The 24,172-nt window shown below is 40.2% G+C and overlaps 1 protein-coding gene across 1 annotated transcript in view; it reads right to left on the bottom strand.

Annotated features, from left to right (window-relative positions):
- Positions 1–241: 241 nt before the first annotated feature.
- IPMK (inositol polyphosphate multikinase) overlaps positions 242–24,172 on the bottom strand; it is a 47,065-nt gene continuing 23,134 nt past the window's right edge. The window contains exons 3-6 of the mRNA XM_034062540.1: positions 22,694–22,790; positions 15,506–15,678; positions 4,296–4,377; positions 242–3,232 (exon numbers count right to left, since the gene is read on the bottom strand). Coding sequence (XP_033918431.1) covers positions 2,598–3,232; positions 4,296–4,377; positions 15,506–15,678; positions 22,694–22,790 — 987 coding nt within the window. The 3' untranslated portion in view covers positions 242–2,597. The remainder of the gene's footprint in view (positions 3,233–4,295; positions 4,378–15,505; positions 15,679–22,693; positions 22,791–24,172) is intronic.

Genomic DNA, 24,172 nt, shown 5'->3' with positions numbered 1-24,172 from the left:
ACTATAACTGAAGACAATCTGCTCAAATACACTAGAAACACCAAGTCTAAAATGTGCAAGCATAATGTGAATATACCACCTTTGCAGGCTTAAATTCACAGCTGGCACTATGCCAAAACACCTCTAGGGCAAGCTTTATTTACACAATTTCCAATTAAAAATACTGTTATCTCTCAAACTACATTTTAAATTAACAGAAATACATCCATAATAACTACTGGTAAAAAAAAAAAAGATAAAATTATTTTGTTTTTTTTTATTCAAAATATTCTGACAGTTTAACAATATTCCAGGTGCATTACAAACACTGCCAAAGTCAACACAACAATCAATACTTAAAGAGCATTCAAACACTGAAGACATATCTTAAAGCAGAGACAGGAGAATGCGCTTATATTAAGAGCATACAGATCATTTTCCAATGACTGAATTAATTGAGGCAGATGTCTGGTTTCTCCGGCACAAAATGGATTAAAATCCAGAAGAGATGAATTACAGAGGACAAAGATTCAGATGTATAAATGTTTTCCCCTGTATTTTCTATAAAACATTGTAACTTTACCACACAAGGCCACTACCAGCTTAGACTATTCTAGTGTTGACCATTTACAGGATAGAACAACAAAATCTTAACAGAGAAACCAGCATCAAAGCAAACAAAACCACAAACTCTTTCCAGAATATGGCTTAAATTAGTTCATGGAGAGTAGGGAATATATTATAACTATGTGGCGCAATGAAAATGCCAGGTAGAAAAAACATACTTTCTCTTACTGGTATTTTCTCCTCAGCCTTGATTTGCATAAAGCTTTCAACAAAATGACACTGCCCCTCCTGCAACCATCTTTTCTCATGCTTCAAAAACATTATGTTCCTGACAAGACTGGTTTCATTCTTGAATGTATTGGCCGATATTAGCTCCAAAGTTTAAACCACGTAGTTATACACATAACACACCACTGCTTCCAACCAATCCAAGTTCTCAAATAGAGCTAAAATTTCAACTTTATTTAAAACAGTGTACTTGCTTGAAAAAGTACTTATCTCTTCTGATATAGAAAACAGATGTCAAATCAAGAACTTGCAAAGGCGAGTACACAAATGTGTGCACAGTGCAGAACATCATTAAGAGAGAGCAGCAAGGCCACAGTGTCACCTTAAGTCCACACATGAAAGATGTAAATTTCCAATGATAAAGTCCATTCTAAGAAGTTTCACTTCTGGGACTTGCTTAAAGCATTACAGTCGTGTTCTATGGATGGCAAGACTCCTTCATCCCAACTTTTTGTATAGCTGACTATACACACCTCGTAGCCACATACACAGCATACAGAAGAGACACCAAAAAAGCTTTGGATACATCATCCTGATCTCAAACATTCTGTATGAAAGCTTGATTTTTTTCCGGTGGAAAAGCAAGAAGTGGGACAGTTTTCAAATTACACAGCTTACCTGTGTGTCATTAAAAAATAATAATAAATAAATAAAAGAGCTGGCTTCCTTAGCCCAGGGTAAGAGAGCCACAACTCCACTGCAAACACAGAGGTACATCTGCTTGCTCCAGGGCTGAACTGGATCTTTGCAGTAAACAGTCCTTCACCTGTATTGCTCCTCATTTCCAGTCAGGGCTCTCCAGCAATGGAAATGTGAAACACTTGTTGCAAAAAATGCAAGCAGCAAAGGGCTAGAGGAAATCTCCATATGCTTACTCAAAACACTTTTGTTTCCCCTTTCAATTAGTTTGCTTTTAAAACTAATGTTTTCAGAGAAGGGCCATCTGAACAAAAGAGTGAGGCATTTTTTCTTAGTTGCAACATAAGAGATTGACTTAACCTCCTAAACCAAATTAATTCCTAGAACATTCCCCATTCACATTCTTTTACTCTTTCTTAGGAACAAACAGTTTCTCTAGCAGTTGTGCAGTTTAAGCCTGTTAGGATATTTTACTCCAGCATTTTCTTAGCACCTCAACACAAATTATGTTGTAGCTTGTCTGTGGTGAACGTCCATTACAGACAACCAAGAGGGGAACTGCCCACAGCAATACTGTCCAGTGACATTGAAAAGCACTTCTTGATACACTGGCTTCCAGGTTAGACTACTGACTCAATGGGATTGCTCTCAAAGCGGGGTTAACTCCAGTTACTCGAACACAGTAAACACAAGAGAGCAGTATTGAGGACATCAATCCTGCACATTAGTTTTCAGTCCATTTTCTAAAAACCTGTTAATGGAGGTACGGCTCAGTGTCAATGCTAAGTGGGCAAATGTTATCTATGCTAATGTCGTAAAAACTATCATAACCCTTGCTTATTGTACAGCTGTACTCCTTGGATTTAAGCCAACCATACACATTTCATTCTAATTTACCTATCCTGCTTAATCTTAAGTATCTTCATCCCTTCACACTCCCTAATTAACTATCAATTATTTTCCTGAGTGAGATTATAAAAAGTTAAACCCTTCTACCAAAAGTACAAAGACAAATAAAATATAGAACAATAGAAACCCAGTTATACAGCATTACAAGTGCAGAAATTCTTCATGTTGTTACTCTTCTTTATCATTGGCCCCCAGTAAAAAACATAGCAAAGAATTTAGTTATCCAAAATATTTTGAAGTACTGTGATTAAATTCTTCAGACCATAAATGTAGCCCTCATCCTTTGTGTTGCTAGGGAACACATGAGCAAAATCTATCATTCGGACTTCTACGTTTGCACTTTCCTTGATGTCGGCTGGCATGTGACAAAAAACTTTTTCCAGTTGGGGTATAACATTTCCGTTCAGGTGCTCCTGTGTAATGCACGTGCTGCTTTTCCACACGTTGTCTTGCTCCAAGTTTTCAACTTTTAGTGAGAGTTGACTGTGATGCCTCTTTGAGTATGCCTTTTTGTGAAGTGCATAAAATTTGGACAAGCCTTTACCTACAGAGGCCTCAATTTTTCCATTCTCTGTAGAATTTATTACGTGAATATTATTATTATACTCCAGTACATCTCCACTTGATAACAGTCCTTTGGGCACTCCTCCCTTCTCTGCCAAGGTGACATCACCCAAACGCATGGTTGGTGGCTGACAAAAACCTTCATAAACAAACAGCAATGAGCTTGCATAAAAGTTAAGTTGCTTCTGGCCTTCAAACCACTCCAGGATCTTTTCAACCTTCTGAATGCTGGCAGCAATCACATCTTTTCTCAAGCAGTACCCACTGTGGAAAAACTTTGAAATGCCTGCAAAAAAACAGACACATTTTGGGATTATTTTTACCTCTGAAAACAGACTTTATTTCTTTTGGGATGAGAATAGGTCTTGATGAGACAGCACTCACATAATAACTGACTGAAAAGAAACTACATCAGAAGTGAACCGCAGAACTCTGATATCTTCAGTTGCCACATCTGTGTAAGGCTTGCTGTGTAATACTACAGATTGGGTTTGGATCGTAAGTAAAGTAACTTATCAATGTATAAATCAGTCGACAAACGTGGTTCCTGCTCCCCAAGTCATTTCAGCAAATATCTGGACTGGGCAAGTTTTGGGCTGGGATCCACTGAACACTTCAGGGACAAACAAGCTCAAGCAGCTCTTTGTCATGAAAGACAGCTGACAAGATAGTGCCAGCTTTGTAGAGGGGTGTGTCCTTTCGTCCCTTAGTGGGGGACAGATTAATAGATATCAGTCAATACTTTGAAATCATTACCACCAAACAGCTATAATGGCAGCATTTTTGTTTATTGTTACTTTAGAGCAACACCTGGATTGACTTCAATCAAGAAGGTCCCTTAAAAAAAAGATGCCTTTATAGTAGCTTTCTAATTTAAAAGACAGGACATCTTCACAGAAGACAACTAGAGATAAAAATATACATCTTATAAAAACATTAAATACTACTAAAGGATTTCTACTTCATTATACTTCAAGGCTGCAAAGAAATTTATTTCTACCACTATCACCCCCTTAGTAGTAGTAAAAGACTGTACTAACGTAGAAGTACTAAAGTAGTACTACTTCAAAAAGTAGTACTACTTTAGTAGACTGCTACTAAAGAGTAGTAGTGATGAGGACATTCTGATAGTTTACACCACTGTGACAGCCAATTAGAAACTTAATTAGGATCAACAGGTAGTTCACATGATAAAGGAAATAGCCAAAGACCCACCTGGCAAGAGGAAGGAAAAAAAAAGATTTTTAAAATGGCAACACACAGACTACTTTTACCATACAGTTCTATAAATAAGCAAATAAATGAAAATTATCCAAGAGCACTAAATTCTGACACACAAACTCCCTTACCATCCTTTACTGTTTCCTTTGTCAAACTCCTTCCATAGTGCTGGTTTTGTGTCTCATAGCTGTCAGAAGAGACATGGTAAACCTGCAAGAAAGAAGGGGGGAACTCTGTACTTATTTGGAACCACCAATATTCCTGCAGAGCTAAGAGACACCTTGCAGACAAGCTACAAAACCCCTGGCACCGTTTAGCGCCCGCGTACTTTTACTTGCAAAGGTCAGCACTGCCCTCTAGTGCTCTGATCTGCAAAACCTCCCCCTGACACCTTGGGGTCTAAGCTACATCTTTCCTTCATTCGAAAGACACCACGTTGGCAAAAAACAACATACCCATTTCGTAAAACATTGTGTATAGCACCTGCTTTGCAAACCAATGCTACGACTTGAAACTATCATACTCCTACCCACGTCACTATGAATATTAAATCAGTAAGACATAAGACGATAAAAACCACAATGCAATTAGTCTGCAGTTCTTAGGACTGTAAAAATAATTAGTACAACAGCAAAACTGTAAGAAATAGTATGATGTGGCCAGGAAGACCCAGCTCCATGAGATCCATCAGAAACTATAACTGTTAACACAAATGAAGTTATATGAAATAAACGCCAGCAGCCGAGTGAAAAGCTTGTTTCCAGCCTCGATAGCAGAACATCAGTTCTCGCCTGAAAAGGAGGCAACTCATTCGGGTACAGTTTTTTCCATATCAGGAATTGTACAAGCTTAACAACTAAATTAAAAAATGTTTTACAGAGAGACACATTTTCTCTCTAACTGAAATAATTTCCATAGTAGAATCATGACAGCCAGCCAGGCCCAAGTATAATTTGTTTATGAGAGTGTAGACAATTCTTATTTGCAGAAATAATGGTGTTACCAAGCAGGCAGTTGTCTCTGGCAGAAATTTTTGTGCTTGGCACTTGTTCAGACCACCCAACCCTGCAGCACCCATGTGGGCTGCAATGCTCTGCCCCTCCTTCACCTGCCATAAAAAGAGAGGATTCCACAGGAAGCAAGTCAGGGCACACCAGTGAGGCGCCTGCCCCCCATGCTCTCCTTTGGGGGCTTTGTCTTGTAGCCTACAGAAAATCCAGGACAATGAAACATCGGTGCATAAAAGGAGTGGTATGTAAGCAATAACCACAAATAAAACTACTCCCTGTTTTCACTGTAGCCCCCCAAAATCTCTCTTCCCTATCCAAACCACCACAAGCACAGTATGAAAACACAAGCCTGTAACTTCTGCTTTGCAAAGTAGCTGGGAAGAGAAGTCTCAAACAGCTCTTATTTTGACAAAAAAACCTAAAAGTAATCAAATTCAGGGTCCCCAAGAAAGTTAGACCATAATGGGCAGAAACTGACTTAAGTCATGTATCATGAGCTGAAGGGACAGTAAATAATTCTGGTTATTCTAAAGCAATAATAGTTGTAAGCCTGAATGTTTAAACTCACTTGATAACAGAGACACTTCCCACTGTTAACATTCCTATTTCCACTGTTATGATACTTAGAGAAACTGAGGCCCTGACGTCTACAAATTACAGAAATGCATGGCAGAGCTAAGTTCTAAACCAGCATCTGACAAGGGTGAGTTTGGTGTCACAAAAGCAACCATTTTTCACCACTTTTTTTTTTTTTCCTCTCTCAAAGCCCATAAGAGAGGTACAGCACAGAACGTATGAACCCAAAGATTATTTATGTAAATACTCCAGGCACCAAAATTATTTTCAAAAACACACAAAAAGTTTCAAGAACTTTTTAAATTTAAAAGCACCACAAGCCAAAGAAAATTAAATAAAGCAAAAATAAAATAAAAACAAATAGGAGAGGATCAGGACTCTGACGACTACACCTAGGCTTTCACTGTGTCATCACTTAAATAATATTGAACGTTCTCATTTAGTTGGTCTAGGGGCAGCTTCCACCACACACCAGCACCGCAGCACACTCCCAAACGAATAATCTTGTTTCCCAGAACCTTATCTCTTCCCCATAGGGGCTAGCATTTTGTGTGACATGGGCACTTGCTCAAAAATGCTGATTAAGATCTGCAAGCTCATTCTGTTTTCCAGAGAAACGCTGGAGCAGCATATCAGACCCTGTGCTTCTGAGCTAGGTTTGCTGTGAAGCCACCCTACTTCTAGTAATTTGTGCAAAACCATTCCCCCAAAGGGCTTTTTCATATAGGTTAAAAATACCCAAGCAGATGTGCATAATCTGCGTTAGCAGTGAGGTTTTAACTATACAAAATGGTCAATGCCAAACTAAGTCCCACACACATACCAGAAGGGTAACAGATATATATTTAACTATCTTGTGAACAAGCAAAGACTCGAAACTCCCTTTGTTAGCCAATGGCCTTGGCTGCAGACAGTAGCATTGAAGGACAATATACACAGGTAATGATGAAAGTGCTCTCCATGTTAGCCAGAGAATTGTCTCATAATACCACTTCAAGCCTTCTCTCAACTGCAAGAAAGTGACTACTTCAACGATTCCTGGAAAACCTCAACCAAATACAAACAAACTAAGACCCATTCTGAAAACAGAAGAACAGAAACCCAAGCTCTAACAGAACTTAGCTTTCACAAGTTCTTGCTTCACCCTCACCTACCCACCCCCTCCAAGACCACAGGGATGGCTGAGCTGAACAGCAGAAGACTAAAATTAACTTCCCAGTCTACAGACCACGCTTTTGTTCATGCCATCACTGCTACTTATCTGCTGCTAACTCTTCCCAAAAGCATATTTGCCTTTGAAACAACCTTCTTCTGTATCCCTCTTGTTGTAGCTGTCTGTACTAGCCCACTTCTGTCAAAGCAATGACAGGATGAAGAAGCCAGACCTGTAACCTTAACAACAGTCAAGAAATTATTAGAGGAAAAAATGTTATTTCTTGCCCACCTGCCACAGCTTGTTTTATGTTTGCTTTGTATTCACGAGTTTCACTGTATAGCGCAAGACAAAACTTCTTACATGACCTGTAAAACATTGCCTTCAAGACAACTCCTGCTTCATCTGCGATTTTTATACATTCTTACTACACAAGATCTGAGCTGTTTTGGTTGACAACGTGGAGGCTCCTCTTTGTGCCCTACAAGCAGCTCTCATTCCTCAGGTTTCTGCATACACAGAACTGCAATCTAGCACACTAACAGATTTGGGTTTTTAATTAGCACTAGTAGGGACTCTGTATGGACAGCACATCAAAAATCCAGATAATGAACTGTCAAGGGAAATTATCTCTTCAGACTTTCTCAATCTGCACTTGGACTTTTTCCCCCCAAGGTGTTAAATTCTTGTGGCTTGCATACCCACATGTATTTTTATACCCTTTTTTCAACTACAGTTAGTTCACCCAACATTTTTCAATTGAAGGAAACCTTGAGCTAGAACAAAAAGCGGTTCAAAGCAGTACCCTTGCAAGATCTCAACTGAGTACACCATGGCAGGTGTACTTGGCAGGGGAGACACCATCATCAAGCCAGTGGCTTTCCCAGGGCAGGGCTCATCCCTTGGACTCCAGGTGTGCTGCTTTTTTTCTTTTTTTGGCACAAGCAGCGCAGGAGGTTTCTCGGCTGTGTGGAAGACAACTTCCTTCTGCAAGTAACAGAGGAGCCGACGAGGAGATGTGCCCTGCTTGACCTCGTGCTCACCAACAGGGAAGGGCTCGTTGGAAATTTGACTCGCCAGGGCAGCCTTGGCTGCAGCAATCACGAGATGGTCAAATTCCTCAGGACAGTGAGAAGAGTGTGCAGCAAGCTCACTGCCCTGGACTTCAAGAGAGCAGACTTTGGCCTCTTCAGAAACCTGCTTAGTAAGGTTCCATGGGATATAGCCCTAGAGGGCAGAGGGGCCCAAGACTCTTGGTTGGTAGGATCACCTGCTACAAGCTCAGGAGTGTTGCATCCCAACTAGAAGGAAGTGCAGCAGGCGGGCCAGGAGACCTCCTTGGATGGATAAGGAGCAGCTGAGAAAAATGCACAGGAAAAAAAAAGGCTTATAAAGGGTGGAAGCAAGGACAGGTGGCCTGGGAAGAATACAGGAATGTTGTCCAGGAAGCTAGGGACCAGGTTAGGAAAGCTAAGGCCCAGTTAGACCTAAACTTGGCTAGGGTTGTTAAGGATAACAGGAAGGGATTCTATAGGTATGTAGCAACTATAAAAACAGAGTAGGGACAATGTAGGCCCCCTCCAGAAGCTATCAGGAGAACTGGCTACCCTGGATTTGGAGAAGGCTGAGGTTCTGAATGACTTCTTTGCCTTGGTCGTCACTGGCAAATGCTCTGGTCACACCACCCGAATCTTGGAAGGCGGACGCAGGGACTGTGAGAATGAAGACCTGAATGATATCCATGAGAGGATCTGGTTCAAGACAATCTTGAAAACCTGAACGTACACAAGTCCATGGGACCTGATGAAATCCATCCGCGGGTCCTGAAGGAGCTGGCAAATGAAGTTGCTAAGCCACTGTCCACCATATTTGAAAAATCATGGCAGTCAGGTGAAGTTCCTGATGACTGGAAAAAGGGAAATATAACCCCCATTTTCAAGAAGGGGAAAATGGATGACCCGGGGAATTACAGACCAGTCAGTCTAACCTCTGTGCCTGGCAAAATCTGGGAGCAGATTCTCCTGGAAGGCATGCTAAGGCACATGAAAAACAACAAGGTGCTTGGTGACAGCCAGCATGGCTTCACTAAGGGGAAATCCTGCCTGACCAATTTGGTGGCCTTCTATGATGGAGCTATGGAACTGATGGACAGGGGTAGAGCAGTTGATGTCATCTACCTGGACTTGTGCAAAGCGTTTGACACTGTCCCACACAACATCCTTGTCTCTAAATTGGAGAGACATCAATTTGATAGGTGGACCACTCAGTGGATAAAGAACTGGATGGATGGGCTCATGCAGAGTTGTGGTCAACGGTTCAATGTCCAGCTGGAGATCAGTAACAAGTGGTGTTGCTCAGAGATCAGTGTTGAGACCAGTCCTGTTCAACATCTTTGTCAGTGACATGGACAGTGGGATTGAGTGCGCTCTCAGCAAGTTTGCCAATGACACCAAGCTGAGTGGTTCTGTTGATACACTGCAGGGAAGGAATGCCATCGAGAGGGACCTTGACACGCTTGTGAGGTGGGCTGATGCCAACCTCATGAAGTTTAACTATGACAAGTGTAAGGTCCTACACCTGGGTCGGAGCAATCCCAGGCACAGCTACAGGTTGCAAAGAGAAGAAATTCAGAGTAGTCCTGCGGAGAAGGACTGGGGGGTGTTGGTCAATGAGAAAATGAACATGAGCTGGCTTCAGTGTGCACTCACAGCCCAGAAAGCCAACCATATCCTGGGCTGCATCAAGAGGAACATGACCAGCAGGATGAAGGAGGTGATCCTGCCCCTCTACTCTGCTCTTGGGAGACCTCACTTGGAGTATTGTCTGCAGTTCTGGTGTCCTCAACATAAAAAGGACATGGAACTGTTAGAACAAGTCCAGAGAAGGGCCACAAGGATGATCAGGGGACTGGAGCACCTCCCATATGAAGATAGGCTGAGAAAATTGGGGCTGTTCAGCCTGGAGAAGAGAAGGCTGCATGGAGACCTCATAGCAGCCTTCCAGTATCTGAAGCGGGCCTACAGGGATGCTGGGGAGGGACTCTTCATTAGGGACTGTAATGATAGGACAAGGGGTAATGGGCTCAAACTTAAAACAGGGGAAGTTTAGACTGGATATAAGGAAGAAATTCTTTACTGTTGGGGTGGTGAGGCACTGGAATGGGTTGCCCAAGGAAGCTGTGAATGCTCCATCCCTGGGGGTGTTCAAGGTCAGGTTGGAAAGAGCCTTGGGTGACATGGTTTAGTGTGAGGTGTCCCTGCCCATGGCAGGGGGGTTGGAACTAGATGATCTTAAGGTCCTTTCTAACCCTAACTATTCTAGGATTCTATGATTTGGAAACCCTTAACATAAAGCTGAAGACTGGACCATGGAAAAGCAGTATCAAATGTTATGTAATGTTATTTTCAGTAATTCAGTACAAACTTCCATGGTGAGGCAGAAAACAACACACGCTGTTCAGAGGCTTATCTGTGGCAACTGCCTAACTTACAGAAAGCACAATTTAAATACATATTAATTAAGACTAGCCTGTTTGGTAGAAATACTGCTAGCACAAATAAATATCTCTAAGTAACTTGCAAAGATCTTTCACATCTGCAAAACAAGTTAACTAATCCACATCACTGAAACCGGGCAGGAGGCATGTATCTTGAGCATGCACACAGAGCATACTACAGAGGGGTACCTGCAGAGCCAAGGTTACCTTGATTGCATGCATGATATGGACTCATGTGCCACTAACATTCCCACGCTTGCTGGTGCCTGGGTAGCAGTTTCCCATGGAACTCTTAGTGCCCAATCCAGCACTCCCGCATGCCCTGCGTGTGCAGCCTGGGCCCTGCTCTTCTATGAAAGCACAGGGAGATCAGAGATACATGCTCTGATGCTGATGCATCCAGACTTGAAAAGGCAAAGGGCTGATCTGTCCAGCCTTTGTATTTTTTCCATAAATACACTTATCTCCCCTATCTTACATTCACACAAGTAAGACCGAGCAAGTGTTTAAATATTACACAGTTTTCTGTGTACAGCAAGGCACCTCTGCACTCATAACTGGCATCTGAAGGTCAGCACCCCGCCTGCTACCCAAACTGGAGCCACACAGAAAGTGGGAAGTAAGCAGGCAGCACCCCAGCTAACTTGAGGACATCCAACTTCAGCAGCAGCTCACTATCTTTGCAGGGGTCATCTCTAGCGCCAGCCCAAGACTCACATCCACAACTGGGTACCTTTTGCCTGGACCTCATGATTGTCCATATGTAAATATAGGAGCATGTGAGAAGAACCCAGGTTTTTCTGCAGCCCTGTAATCTCTCAGGGATTGATCCTACCACAGTGGGAGACTTGAACACTGAGTTTTAACAAGCCTTGTTTTTTAATTTTTCCAAAAGAAAGTAAAAAAAAGATTTCAGAAAAAAAGTAACAGACGGAGAAAAAAATTTAAATACATTCTCTTATTTGATACTACTGCTTTGTTGTTATGCTGTAACTATTACTCTGCTGAGAGCAGGCCCCTTTATCTAAATCCATCTATCAAAACACACATACTCCCTTTGTTTCTTTTTCCTTTTTTAAAACTTAGCTGTTGCTAGACCACAAGTGAGGAGATTACACACATCCCTGCTTGTTTCTGCCATGAAAATTCAGCACAGGCAGGATGCATCCCTGCTCCCCAATTTCTAAAACTATACATATATATTATTCTCTCTGGTTTGTTTCTTTGTTCTTCTGATATTCAACAGAGTGCTTTATATGATTAAGTACACCACCAAATGCTGTGACAATCTATATAAAGTTTTAGTGAGGTCCTTACATAAATTGTAGAATGAAATTATGTTGAAATTAATTCAGTGAAAAAGCAGACTAATAATCTCCTAAATACAAGAAGAAACAACACTGCAGTTAAATCATGTATCATTTTAAAGGTACCTTAATATACAATTTTGGACTCCTAGAACTACCAAAGAGCACCTCATCAGAATAACTGTCTTTTATGCCTCCTTCTTCATATAATAGGGAGGAAAAAGAGGCAATCTCTCATCTCATCCATCATCAGCATTTGTCTAACATAGAGGAAACCTATCAGCCATAAGGACACAAGTAGAGCAGCTGTCATATACATGATGAATCTTTCAACTAAGGAAAAATGCTGGAAATAACATGTCAGGGTACCCATCTGCTAGAATTTGCCCAAGAGGATGACAGATGAATCTCCCAGATTCCACAAATGAAGTACTTCTGAAACACACCCTTCAATCTACTCAGATACCAGACTCTGAGGAACTGCTGCTTTCAGTTCCACAGCAAGGATTCAGAACCCTCAGGTGAGAAACAGGTGAGACAAACTCAACTGCAAGAACTGGGGAGTGAAAGTGAAATGATAAAAGCAGAGGAGACAGCAGTGCACAGAGGTAACAATGCCAGCACAGAGAAACCAAACAGTGCCACGGGTCACTGCTCAGTTCAACCACCGCAGACATATATTTCCAGACTTGGGGGGGAGGCTTGCTTGTTTGGAGGTTTGTTGTTTTTTTTTTCCAGGGTTTTTGGTTGGTTTCTTTGGTTTGCTGTGGGTTAGGTTACTTTGGTTTGCTGTACTTTGGGGGCAGGGCTGTAGGGTTTTGGGTTTTTTTCTTGTTTTCTTAAACCTCATTAAATTAGAGTTACAGCTGTAAAACACCCAGTTCTAGTCATTTTTTACTGTGGAAGAACATGAACACTAGGTGCAGGATTTAATAGCTTTATTATTCCTCCTTTCCTAAATCTTGTTATTAAGACATCAGAACTTATGAAAAATTCCACAATACTAGAAAGGGTTCATAAAGAACTCATAAAATAGACTTAGCTACAGACAGTTTTAATACATCTTGCAGGAACATTTGCTGTAGATAAGGAAACTCACTTTTAAAAACAGCTTTGATGAGATATCTGCATGCAATAGTTCGTAGGCACAAACAATGAAAGGAAATGATGGATTATACTGGTAAAGTTACATAATCACCAGTTTGTGCTTTAAAAACATGCTTCAGAAATATTACAGATTACATGATTGCAATCAAGATGTTCTGGAAGAAAAAGAAAACCTGCAGAAATCAGGAATTGTCAATTCTAACTGGATTGCAAATCCAAACTTTCACTTTCTGCTTGTATTTACCAACATATAAAATACTCAATTCTTATTACTGCACACTCTGTGAACATACTTCTTATGTATTTACATGTCTACTACTGAAACCATATTGCAACTCGAATTTTTGCTATTGCAACCATACCTTAGTCTCCAACTTCTATTTTAACTTTCACTACTTCCATAACAGATTTGTCCTCATCTGTTTAGGAAAGGATCCTCTCCACTAAACATGAAATTAGGATATTAACCAATGTTATTGAAATGACTGTATTGTCTAAATGTGTTTCTATGCTTTTATTCTGTCTATTCAGTGCATTAAGATGAATACAGTTTAGCACATGCCAAATGCCATAACTATGTACACAAATCAAAGCTCTGTCAGATAGAAGACTCACTTCCTTTAAGGAAAAACCATACATATTTTATACAGAAACAGATGTCTGCTTATTTATCAGTGTATAACACAAAGCTGTAAGGGTAAGAAAACACCAGTAATATATTTTTGCATGTATCTCTTCATGACACCTTATATGACGTGCGCTTTAAAAAAAGCCATAGATAGCTACATTCTCTGTTATTCCTGATCCTCTTTTCTCTTGCTCTTCTGAAATAGAAACTTGCTAAGCAAGCCCACTTCCCTGTTAAAAATAAAACTGAATGAAGAGATTAAAACCAAACCTCTCTAACTTACTGAATCATGCTACACCATGTTTTGTCCAGCAAAGATTAGCAACCTTCACCTAGTATGTTAGCTGTTAAGAGGCAGTAAATGCCTGTACAGGAGAGTAATTTACATTATGACCAGAACCTTGCAAAAATAAATCAAACAGACAGGCAGAAAATACCCCATAATCAAGAGGCAGTAAGCTGAGCAGAAAAATTGCCTTGTGAATTTAGACTTTGCTATGTGTTGCATGAGAGGAGGACGTACCTTTTGAATTCTTCTGGGGAAATAACTTCCAACATGCAATTTGTTGCCAAAGGCACAAAACAAATCTCATCTACTTAAATATTGGACGGGAAACTGCATTGCTTAGGAGAACCATTATATACACAGTTTAAATTAGGGAACTCAATCTGTGTAACAGGGTAAAGATACCAATAAATGACAATGTTAGAAACAATAGGCACAAGCAAAAATAGTGTGGAAGTCAGTGTTTGTTCCTTTTGCACTGTCATGAAACAAAGGATGTTAAGTACATTGTTTTACATATGAGATAAGAAAGGTTATGTAATGACATAAGCCAAATCCAAAGCTATAATCTCCAGCCTTCCTTCTCGATCTAAACTGTTTGACTGGCTTTTTGACTCAACTCCCACGTTCTTTCTCATAGGCTTACATAATTACTACTCATGACCACTATAATTTATAGCTGTAGAAGCTTATCTCAAGACAGAGTTAAGGCTGAGAGCCTAGGCAATTAAGTACAAAACATTACAGAGATATTAGAATTATTTCAAACAATGGTGTAATCTGTGTGCTGCTGCTATCTAACAGCAAAGGGGAAGCTTATCAATCTTCAGCCATTCATGCTTGTTGATGCAGAGCTTGAGAAGCCCTGGCTTTGTGTATGCAAGAAGGAAAACAAAAATCTTGCATCAAAAAGAAAGTTATTCCTGTGCCAATCATAGCAAAAAAAAGTACTTCAAATGCATTACATCAGGAATTCATTACTGACATCAACACATTTATGTTACAGATCCAAAAATGTTCTGTACAGTTTTGCTTTACATTCAAGTCTTTGAGTGATGAATATTGAATCTTTCTTGTCGCCCAAGATAAGGAAATGTAGTAGCGCTAGCATGGACATCTGCAGGGCCTTACCCATCTCAAACTAACCCTCACCTGACAGTTGTTTCGCAAGCATGTATAGGTTCTTCTTCTGGTGGAAAGCTTTTTTAAATGCAGAATATGAACAGCTACTTACAAGTACACGCATCATCTCTGAGAGCTAACTTGCTCTTCCTTAAATAGGAAAATTACATTAAAATTATTTTTACTTTAAAAATAGAGATTAGTTTTTTAAAAGATATAGCTCATGATTAAACTATTACAAAGACTGGTTCAGTATGTAAATCTCAGAAAAGGCTAAAAGTCAAAAAAAAACCAAACAAACCACTTCGATAATTTGAAATATCTGCTATGAGAGAAGTGACTGTAGCTACATTCAGTTTTAAATAACCGTAGTCTGTTCCAACTCCTTTGTTGTATACACGTACAGAACCCAAGTTGCAAATAGATCCCCAGAAGGCGCACAGCCAGGTTAAACACTTGTTGTGAACAAGAGCAGTGTTTTGGAACATACTTCACACAACAGCTGATACCAGTACTACCAACATATTCACTTAACACTTCATTTACGTAAAACTCAAGAGGGTAATCATTTGCTAGAAAAACTAGATGCTGTACCTGGTGTGGAACAAGAGGCCACAGCATAAGCTGAATCTGAAAACAAAACAAGTTCTTACCCTCATGCCAAGTACCAAAAAGCCAATCTCTTCCATCAGCGGGTACTTGCTGACCTGCTGTTGTATCTTCTCAGCTGAAGCATACGGATCATAACTTTTCTGACCTATTTTTACATCCATTATGCAAGGCTTTTTAAACTTACGGGTCACATCTTCCAGTTTTAGATACGTATCTGTTAAAAAGACAAGACTTGCGTAAACAGTGGGTCAAAGCAAATAATTACACAGTTTCTGCTGAGCTTCTGTGGGAAAAGAAGAATATTTTAAGGCTTAAGATCACATGAGTTAAGAGTCAAATTTGTCTCTGAACACAGACTAAATCAGTCATTGACGCCCACAAATTCTGTTGGCATTAAATTCTAAATGCCTTATTGTTTAGAAAATTGTATACAATTAAAGTGTGCTAACCTAGTACTCAAATTCAAATTATTGCCCAGATGAAATTCATGAGTAGCTTTTATTAAGCCATTAACATACCTCAAATAGCATTAATAAGCACATACAAATGCAGGTTATTACATGGCTGGTTTTGCAATGGAGATGGTGTTTTCTTTGTGTTTAAAAGGGCTAGAATTAAAATGGCATTTTTCTTTGTGTCATTTTAAAAATTAAATGAACATTTCAGAGTCCTACCCTACAGAGGCCAAAATGCGTCTCATTTTTCTTCTTTTTATTCCACTCCCATCTGCAATCATTTCTCATGGCACACTTCTGGGAAAACACTCCTCAAATCCTAGGGCTGCCTTTCACCCATTTCCAAAAGCCCCTTTGGGAGGGCAGGTGGATCAAAAAAACCCAAGCCCTTGTAGAGCCTGGGATTAAAGTAGTATCTCAGACCTGGTCAAACTGGTTTATGCTCTTTCTCTAGTGCAGGTAAGAGACTATTACCAACATGATCTACAGAACCAACTGTCAGAACACAACAAAAAAACCAGACTTCCAGTAACTGTTTGATTTGCAGACAACCCTTGCACAGATCTCTGGCCATTCCCTGACCATGACATATGCCATGACAACACAAAGTATTAACACAAGTCTGACTTTTCATAGCAACTTCTGCAAATCTACCTGTTATCAGTCACAAACTTCACATTAAAGTTTATTTTTCTTTCAAGTACAGTCTATTCCATGTGTGTATTTGTCTTTAATGTAATCTGAATAGGCAAAACCATCTTATTATTCCCTGTTTCTGCAGCATAATCTAAAATGGGATTGCCAAAGAAAGCAAAAAGAGTTAAAGCTTAAAAAGAGAAGAGGGATCAAGTGCCTTGTTTTGATAACTGTACAAACAGGTGACAAAACCAGTTAGAGCTAAGACAAAGGGAACAAGCAGTGTTGTATTTCCACTTAATAAGTGGAAATACTTCCTTCATTATAAGAAATGAAAAGGACTTTTGTTACTTAAGTAAGTCCTACCTAGAGCCTCAGGTCACCATCATGATCGAAAGTCCCAATTCCCCAGTACACCAATTTGAAATTAACGAACACTGCAGAGATACATCCAAGTTAAAGTCACTCTTGCTTAACTCTGAGAAGCCAAAGGCAGCAAACATACTTGACATTAGCTCACTAGATATCCCCTAAGGAAAAGCAGGACAAATACAGAATACAATTCCTGGTAGGGAGAGTATCACCTGAAGTGTGGGTGCCACTTTTTCTGTTCAAAGATTTTGCACAATGGTCTAATTCAGTCAGACACCAGCAGTTTTGCAGGGCTCTGGAGAACCACTACTGAATCCCAGGGAGTCCATGTAACCTGATAGTTATCTATTATTAAAACAAAAACTGTACAAGTCTAAGCATCACCCTTCACACCTACTCTTTTTGCATGTTATGGAAATCACTGTAATCAATAGATATGTGTCATCACTCTAAAGCAATCCAGAAAACAACAACTAAATGAACCTAAAGGGTTTTAGTACTTAGCTCTGAAAAGCACTGAGCCAGAGGTATGCCTTGGGAGGCAGGGAAAGAAAATAAATACAGAAACATCTCAGAAAATGGTTGCAACCCTTCACCACCAAATCCAAAATGCTCTGGAATATACAGCAAGCACCTCTGGACCCAAAGTGCTACAAATACAAAATAATACACAGACTGCAAGTTACTGAAATTACATAAATTGTTTAGATGCAATGTTTTTATCAACCCTAAAATATAACTGTACAGAAAGTAGTGTAAAACATCTATTTCCACAATGCAACAAAAAGTGAACCCATCAAAACTTTAAAAAGCAGAACTTAAATCTCCCTAAACCTAGCATACTTCCTTTCGGAAAACATGCAAGCAAGATAGGCACGCTCTTCCCACCGAAGGCAATTGTAGAGCACCCATGCTTATCCACTGTCCTTCACTAGTACAAATCCCTCTTTTTAAGCATATGGCACCAACATTCAGCACCTCCAATATATTTAGAAGTTTTAAATATCTGTTCATTTTTAGTTCCCCATCCATTTAATATCTGTTAAGCTACAATATCTCCCTTACTGACCTCCTAAAAATGTAACAATTACTATTTTTAAAAGCATTAAAATAACTTAGGAGCTAATACTAGCCCTGGGAAATACTAATTACTTGGCAAAGCCTGCGAATCATCTAGAAATGACTCATCTCTCTCACACTTCTTTTTGGAATTACTAAGTATTCATCACTGGCTAACTGCTAGCTCAGAATTAAGACTATGTTACATCTGTTCAGTGCACAACCCCTACTCTCAAAAAGCTTTTTGTCCTTGTGGGGAGAGCAATGCCACCACAGACATAGCGTTATATCAAGTTAATTACAGCTTCAGAAAAATCCATTGAAGTGTTTATGCTTCATTTTTCCTGGCACTGTTCAGTTCTTACCTGCACTGTGTTCAAGATCTACAGTCTTCTGAAACAGACCCCAATCACAATATCAGAACATATTACACCTTTCAACACTTATTCCTACAATATCTCAAACCATTGAGACTAAAGCAAACAAAGTAAGCTTCAGATTCAGACATCAGAAGGTATCGCTACGCTGCGATGTCCTTCCATGTGTCCTTCTCAAAGTCATCAACAAGTGCAGCTGAGCCTAGAAAACCAGAGCACTCTCCTTCCTCTCCTGTTAAAAAAAACTGTAGATTTTTCAAGTAGTTCAGATTTATAAATTATTATTCAGATTAATAAATTATTATGCAGTACACTGCTAAGCCAAGATGCTTCTGAAAATCATGCATTTGCCATCTAAGGCCAGGTTAAATTAAAATCTCCTTGAGAAAAAAGAATTTGTAATGATTTTTGTATTTTAGCTTTGGTAGGTAATCCTGACTATACATTACAAGGATTTAAAGAAATCATTCCTCCTCCCCCTTCTTGTATTTTTCAGTGGCAGGGAAGGAGGCACGAAGATGTGCTCTGACATACTATTTACATATTTTATTACAATCCCAAATGAGATAAGCACATACATGTTGATGCATTCAGTCCTAACTGGAATCAGAAGTGACAAACTGTCTGAATTTTTCTCATAACGTACAAGATGTGTCTCAAAACATATGAATAAGCAGGGAAAAGTCTCAGTTGCTCCCAGCAACAAAAAAAAAAGGAAAAGGGGAAAGAAAGGGGGGGAAAGAAAGGGGGAGAAAGACAGGGGGGGAAAGAAAGGGGGGGGAAAGAAAGGGGGGGGAAAGAAAGGCTCCCACATTTCTATAACAACTTTTCCAGTTCTTTATTATTCAACTCCAAATACTAATGATGCCAGTGAATGCAAAGTTTAAATCAATTTGTCTCACTCCAATTTTAGATTATTTTAGGGTGATGGAGTGTCACCCACCTCCAACTCCTGTGCAGCAGCACTAGGTAATTTCAGCATACAAGAACAGTATTTTACAGATTTTATTGACACTGTATCAGTCCATCTTTCTTGTCACACTTCCTATAATATCACTTACATAAACGCATTTCAACCCTTTTAGCTAGCTATTTCATCCACTCATCTACATTTTCAGCATAGACTGATGCTTTTCCCTACATACTTCCCTAAGAAAATAAACTTGTGTTCCTCCACCTTACCCATCACACTTGCTGCTACCTTGTCACATAGAATCATAGAATAGTTGGGTTGGAAAGGACACGAAGATCATCGAGTTCCAACCCCCCTACCATGGGCAGGGACACTTCACACTAAACCATGTCACCCAAGGCTCTGTCCAACCTGGCCTTGAACACCCCCAGGGATGGAGCATTCACAGCTTCTTTGGGCAACCCATTGCAGTGCCTCACCACCCTGACAGTAAAGAATTTCTTCTTTATATCCAGTCTAAACTTCCCCTGCTTAAGTTTGAACCTGTTACCCCTTGTCCTATCACTACAGTCCCTAATGAAGAGTCCATTCTCAGCATCCCTAAATCCCCCCTTCAGATACTGGAAGGCTGCTATGAGGTCTCCACGCAGCCTTCTCTTCCACCCGCTGAGCAGCCCCAACTTTCTCAGCCTGTCTTCATATGGGAGGTGCTCCAGTCCCTGATCATCCTCGTGGCCTCCTCTGGACTTGTTCCAACAGTTCCATGGTTTTTTTTGTGTTGAGGACACCAGAACTGCACACAATGCTCCAGGTGAGGTCTCGCGAGAGCAGAGTAGAGGGGCAGGATCACCTCCTTCGACCTGCTGGTCACGCTTCTTTTGATGCAGCCCAGAATACGGTTGGCTTTCTGGGCTGTGAGCACACACTGAAGCCTGCTCATGTTCATTTTCTCATTGACCAACACCCCCAAGTCCTTCTCTGCAGGGCTGCCCTGAATTTCCTTTTTGCCCAACCTGTAGCTGTGCCTGGGATTGCTCTGACCCAGGTGTAGGACCTTGCACTTGTCATAGTTAAACTTCATGAGGTTGGCATCAGCCCACCTCACAAGCGTGTCAAGGTCCCTTTGGATGGCATTCCTTCCCTCCAGGATATCAACCGAGCCACACAGCTTGGTGTCATTGGCAAAAATGATGCTACACATATGAGACACCATTCACCAAAGATTCCTCCCTCTTTCTTGCTTATCTCATAAATAAAAGAAACTTTATGGGAAACAAGAATACCAATGGCATCCTCTCTCTGCCCTGGCAAACCAGGCAAGCCATTGTTCCTCCACACAAATACTCTTTAAAAATACATATAGTTCAGGTCTTGCAGCAAGCAATTTGGTAACTGACAGACTGTTTAATTTTATTTTTGGTTTTTAGAAGTCACCTATGCCCAACTAAGAAATGATAAGGAATTACTGGGTTCACTAATCAGGTTGTACGGAGCTGTGTCCCCAGAGTCTGTAGAACACCAAATGCCAAAGAAAAGGTCGTGCTTCCAAATGTCAGGACTGCAAAAGCCTACATACATCCTCAATCTACATTTAAGAACTAGGTATCTTTTGAGCAGCTAGATTCCCTCATCTGATGTCACTGGGACATGCCACAGCACATAAGCGTATTGTTCAATCTTTTGAACCACAGCTTAATTCATGGCTAATTTGGGGGATAGGTAATAAACCCATGCCCACCTTTCCCAGAAGTGTCCCCTCTCCATGTCCCTCCTCTGTGTGATTACTTCCCCTCTTCCTATTTTTCTGAACTTTCTTCCGTACTTTTTATGCAGTCCAAATGCAACACTGCTGATTGTTTGCACCTCTGGTGCCAAGCACCAATGCACACACAGAGATGAATCACAGGTTTTCCTTCACACTCGGCATAAGCAAAACCGCATTTGCAAATACCTACTAAACAACAAATGACTCCCAACATTAATGGCAATCTCCTTAGCTTTGGATGCATCCAGCACGCATGCATTCTGTTAAGCTCCACCATCTCCAATGTATTTGATGTCTATCAAGACTACACAAAACTGATTAATAATACAGATAACAGCGTTGGGCAATGAAATGTTTTGTTTGAACCTCAGCCACAGCTTTCTATAAAGAGGGCTCCTGATAGTGCACTATTTCCAAGAAGCAAAACAAGCAAAATCAAAGTTAAGTCTTCCTTAAAATAGTTATTCCTACTAGCTATGTCTGGACTACTAGTAAAGACCTGCCAAAATTCAGCCCCACGGTGCACACTACTAGTCAACTCCCAAAGTAAACTAGACATGTTGTTGAATTACTGTATCTTGGCTAAACCATGTATTTTTATAACTTAAGATCATATTGTGAATAGAAAAAAATTATTTGCAAATTGGAGGGGACATTAAGTGAGCTCCATGACACACATAAAATTATGAGGGAAGGAAAAAGCTCCAGTAGAGCTATTTGAGTTAGTGCCAAATGCAAAAGCATGAAGGGATATCTGAGCCAAGAAAGTACTGGGTACTACCACAGTTCTTGCATTTATTTTTGCTGAGTTTATACCGTGTCTTTGGACACTGTCTTACTACTCTCTTGGGAAAATAAGTCTATCAAGTGACAACATGAGCAAAAGAAGAAAGTTATATTAAAGGAGCCCAGCATTTAGTTTTGGTGGCCATGCATTTAAATAGACTTAATGGCATCCTTTTGTTTTATTGTGTTCCAGAACTCCATTTCCCCAATGTGAATAACAGAAGTCCCCAGAAGAAAACTAGTTTCTGTTTTAAATACATCAGTAATATCTATTTTCTTTTGAAGAGACAATTTCCAAAAATACCATTTTCTTCCTGACTCTTAACATGTTTTACAAACATGAAGCTAAGATATCACAGCTTTGTTCCATTCAAACAGAGGATGACAAGCAGAGGTCCCCAGAACGGGGAAATAACTGCTTCATATGATATGGCATGGTGATGTTTTCCAGCCTCTGCAGATCCAGCAGCAGAGTCCAGTTTGAACACACCTGTCTACTTTTTCTTCCTTACACACCCACACACTGCCTGACTCTTGCTCTGATGGCCTGACCAGACATCAACATGCAACTAGCCCACTCCTCTGACATGACCCAGACTAGAGCAGCACCTCAAGGCAATATGCATCAGGTCCGGCTACTCAGGAAATGTTTGCCAGACAAACACGCATGAGACACGTCCCTGGGAGGAAGACCCCAAGGACCTAATCCAGCCAGACAAATGGAAACTGGAACCAGTTGTTAAAGGGAACATTAGTGGGTTAGAAAGCAAAACCAAAAAACCCTGTGGAGCTCACAACTACCAAAAATCAGTCTCCAGAAGATCTCTCCAGGAGGTTTGGATTAACAGATAAAATTAGAACAGTACCATTTGGTGCAGTAGGTGGTGACCAGACACCAAAGTATTTTGGCAGATATTCTCGCAGCTCCAGAAGAACGCTGTCGCAACAGTCAGAGTCATAAACCTGAAATAAATTAGGGAGGGGTAGAGAGATCAGTTTAAGGCATTCATTTTATACTTCCAATTGTCCCATAATTACAATTTCTTAGTCTTTGTTTTCATATGTTTAAGATTTCTACTTTGCATTTAAAAAACATACAAGATGAAGATGATAATTATCACAATCCAACATAAATGAATGGTATATCTTCTTTCAAATTTAAAAGTGGAAAAAAATGTATCAACTCTAAGACTAATTTATGGCTTCACTTCTGTAAAAATTCTAAACTGTAACTGTTAGCACCAAAGCATATTTAGCAAAAAGGGCATTTTCCCATCCTGGATCCAAGACTGTATAGGGTTACTACATAGTATCATATATCTGAAGCTTTTTCAAGTTATGTCAAGTAAAGCTTATAAGCTCAGCCTAGATAGTATTCCCTCATTTCCTCCAAACTAACTCATCCTGTAACTCCATCACACAGAAAATGCACAATTCAGATATTTTTCTTTTCATTTGCTTTAACGCTTCCAAAAATTTTTGCAGCTTCTGTAAGAAAACCAGATCTGGGTATATTCCTGAAAGAGTAAAATTTCAGAGAATTAAAACAAATCCTTGGATACTATCTTCTACAGAATTCCATGACTGTCACCAGCTTGCAGTGTTAAGAGGGTTTCAAAACCATTCTCTTGACCAGATTCACCCCACCCCACCTCACCTGAAGATCTAGTTACAGACATAGCAGATAGCCTACAGCACAGTTCAACATGCTTGGCAAACTAAAAGATCTATATCCACACAAGTACAGGTTACAATGATTCTTACTGCATTTAGGAACCATCCCATCCTAATCCCCTTGCAGCAATCCCAGTCCTGATGCTATCAGACTGCACAGCAACTGCACAGCAATACCCACAGACTCTGCACACCAGTGACCAGGGCAAGCCAACAATTCTGCTTTCATCTCAGCACACAATGCACAGGAGTCCAGTCAGAACCAGCTGCAAATCCAGAAGCAATGCAAAACAATATTAAGGTGTTAACTGAACTCTGCAAAGTTGGCTCAGCTAGTTGTTTTGAGATCCACATTTAACTATGGTTGGGGAATATCTAGTGATGGAAATGACAAAGGGTAGGTATTGCAAAAAACATGCCTTAAGCATTGTAGTATTAACACATCTAGGGAGGAAAAAACAAAAAGCCAGACCTGAAGTCCAATTACTATTTTAGAGCACCAAGGCAAGCCTCGGCTATGATCACTGATGCAATGTAACTCTAGACAGAGCCTTATGCAGCAGCAGAATGTTAAAATTAGTCAGTGCGAGTTTGTGCTATATTTAGGTTTCACCACAGAAACCTCAAACTGGGCGAACTCAAATCACCAGTGTGCTTCAAACGCAGAGTGT

The sequence above is a fragment of the Melopsittacus undulatus genome, chromosome 4 (genome assembly GCF_012275295.1).
Source record: "Melopsittacus undulatus isolate bMelUnd1 chromosome 4, bMelUnd1.mat.Z, whole genome shotgun sequence".
Lineage (NCBI taxonomy): Eukaryota > Metazoa > Chordata > Aves > Psittaciformes > Psittaculidae > Melopsittacus > Melopsittacus undulatus.
This window is presented reverse-complemented; position numbering and strand designations above follow the sequence as displayed.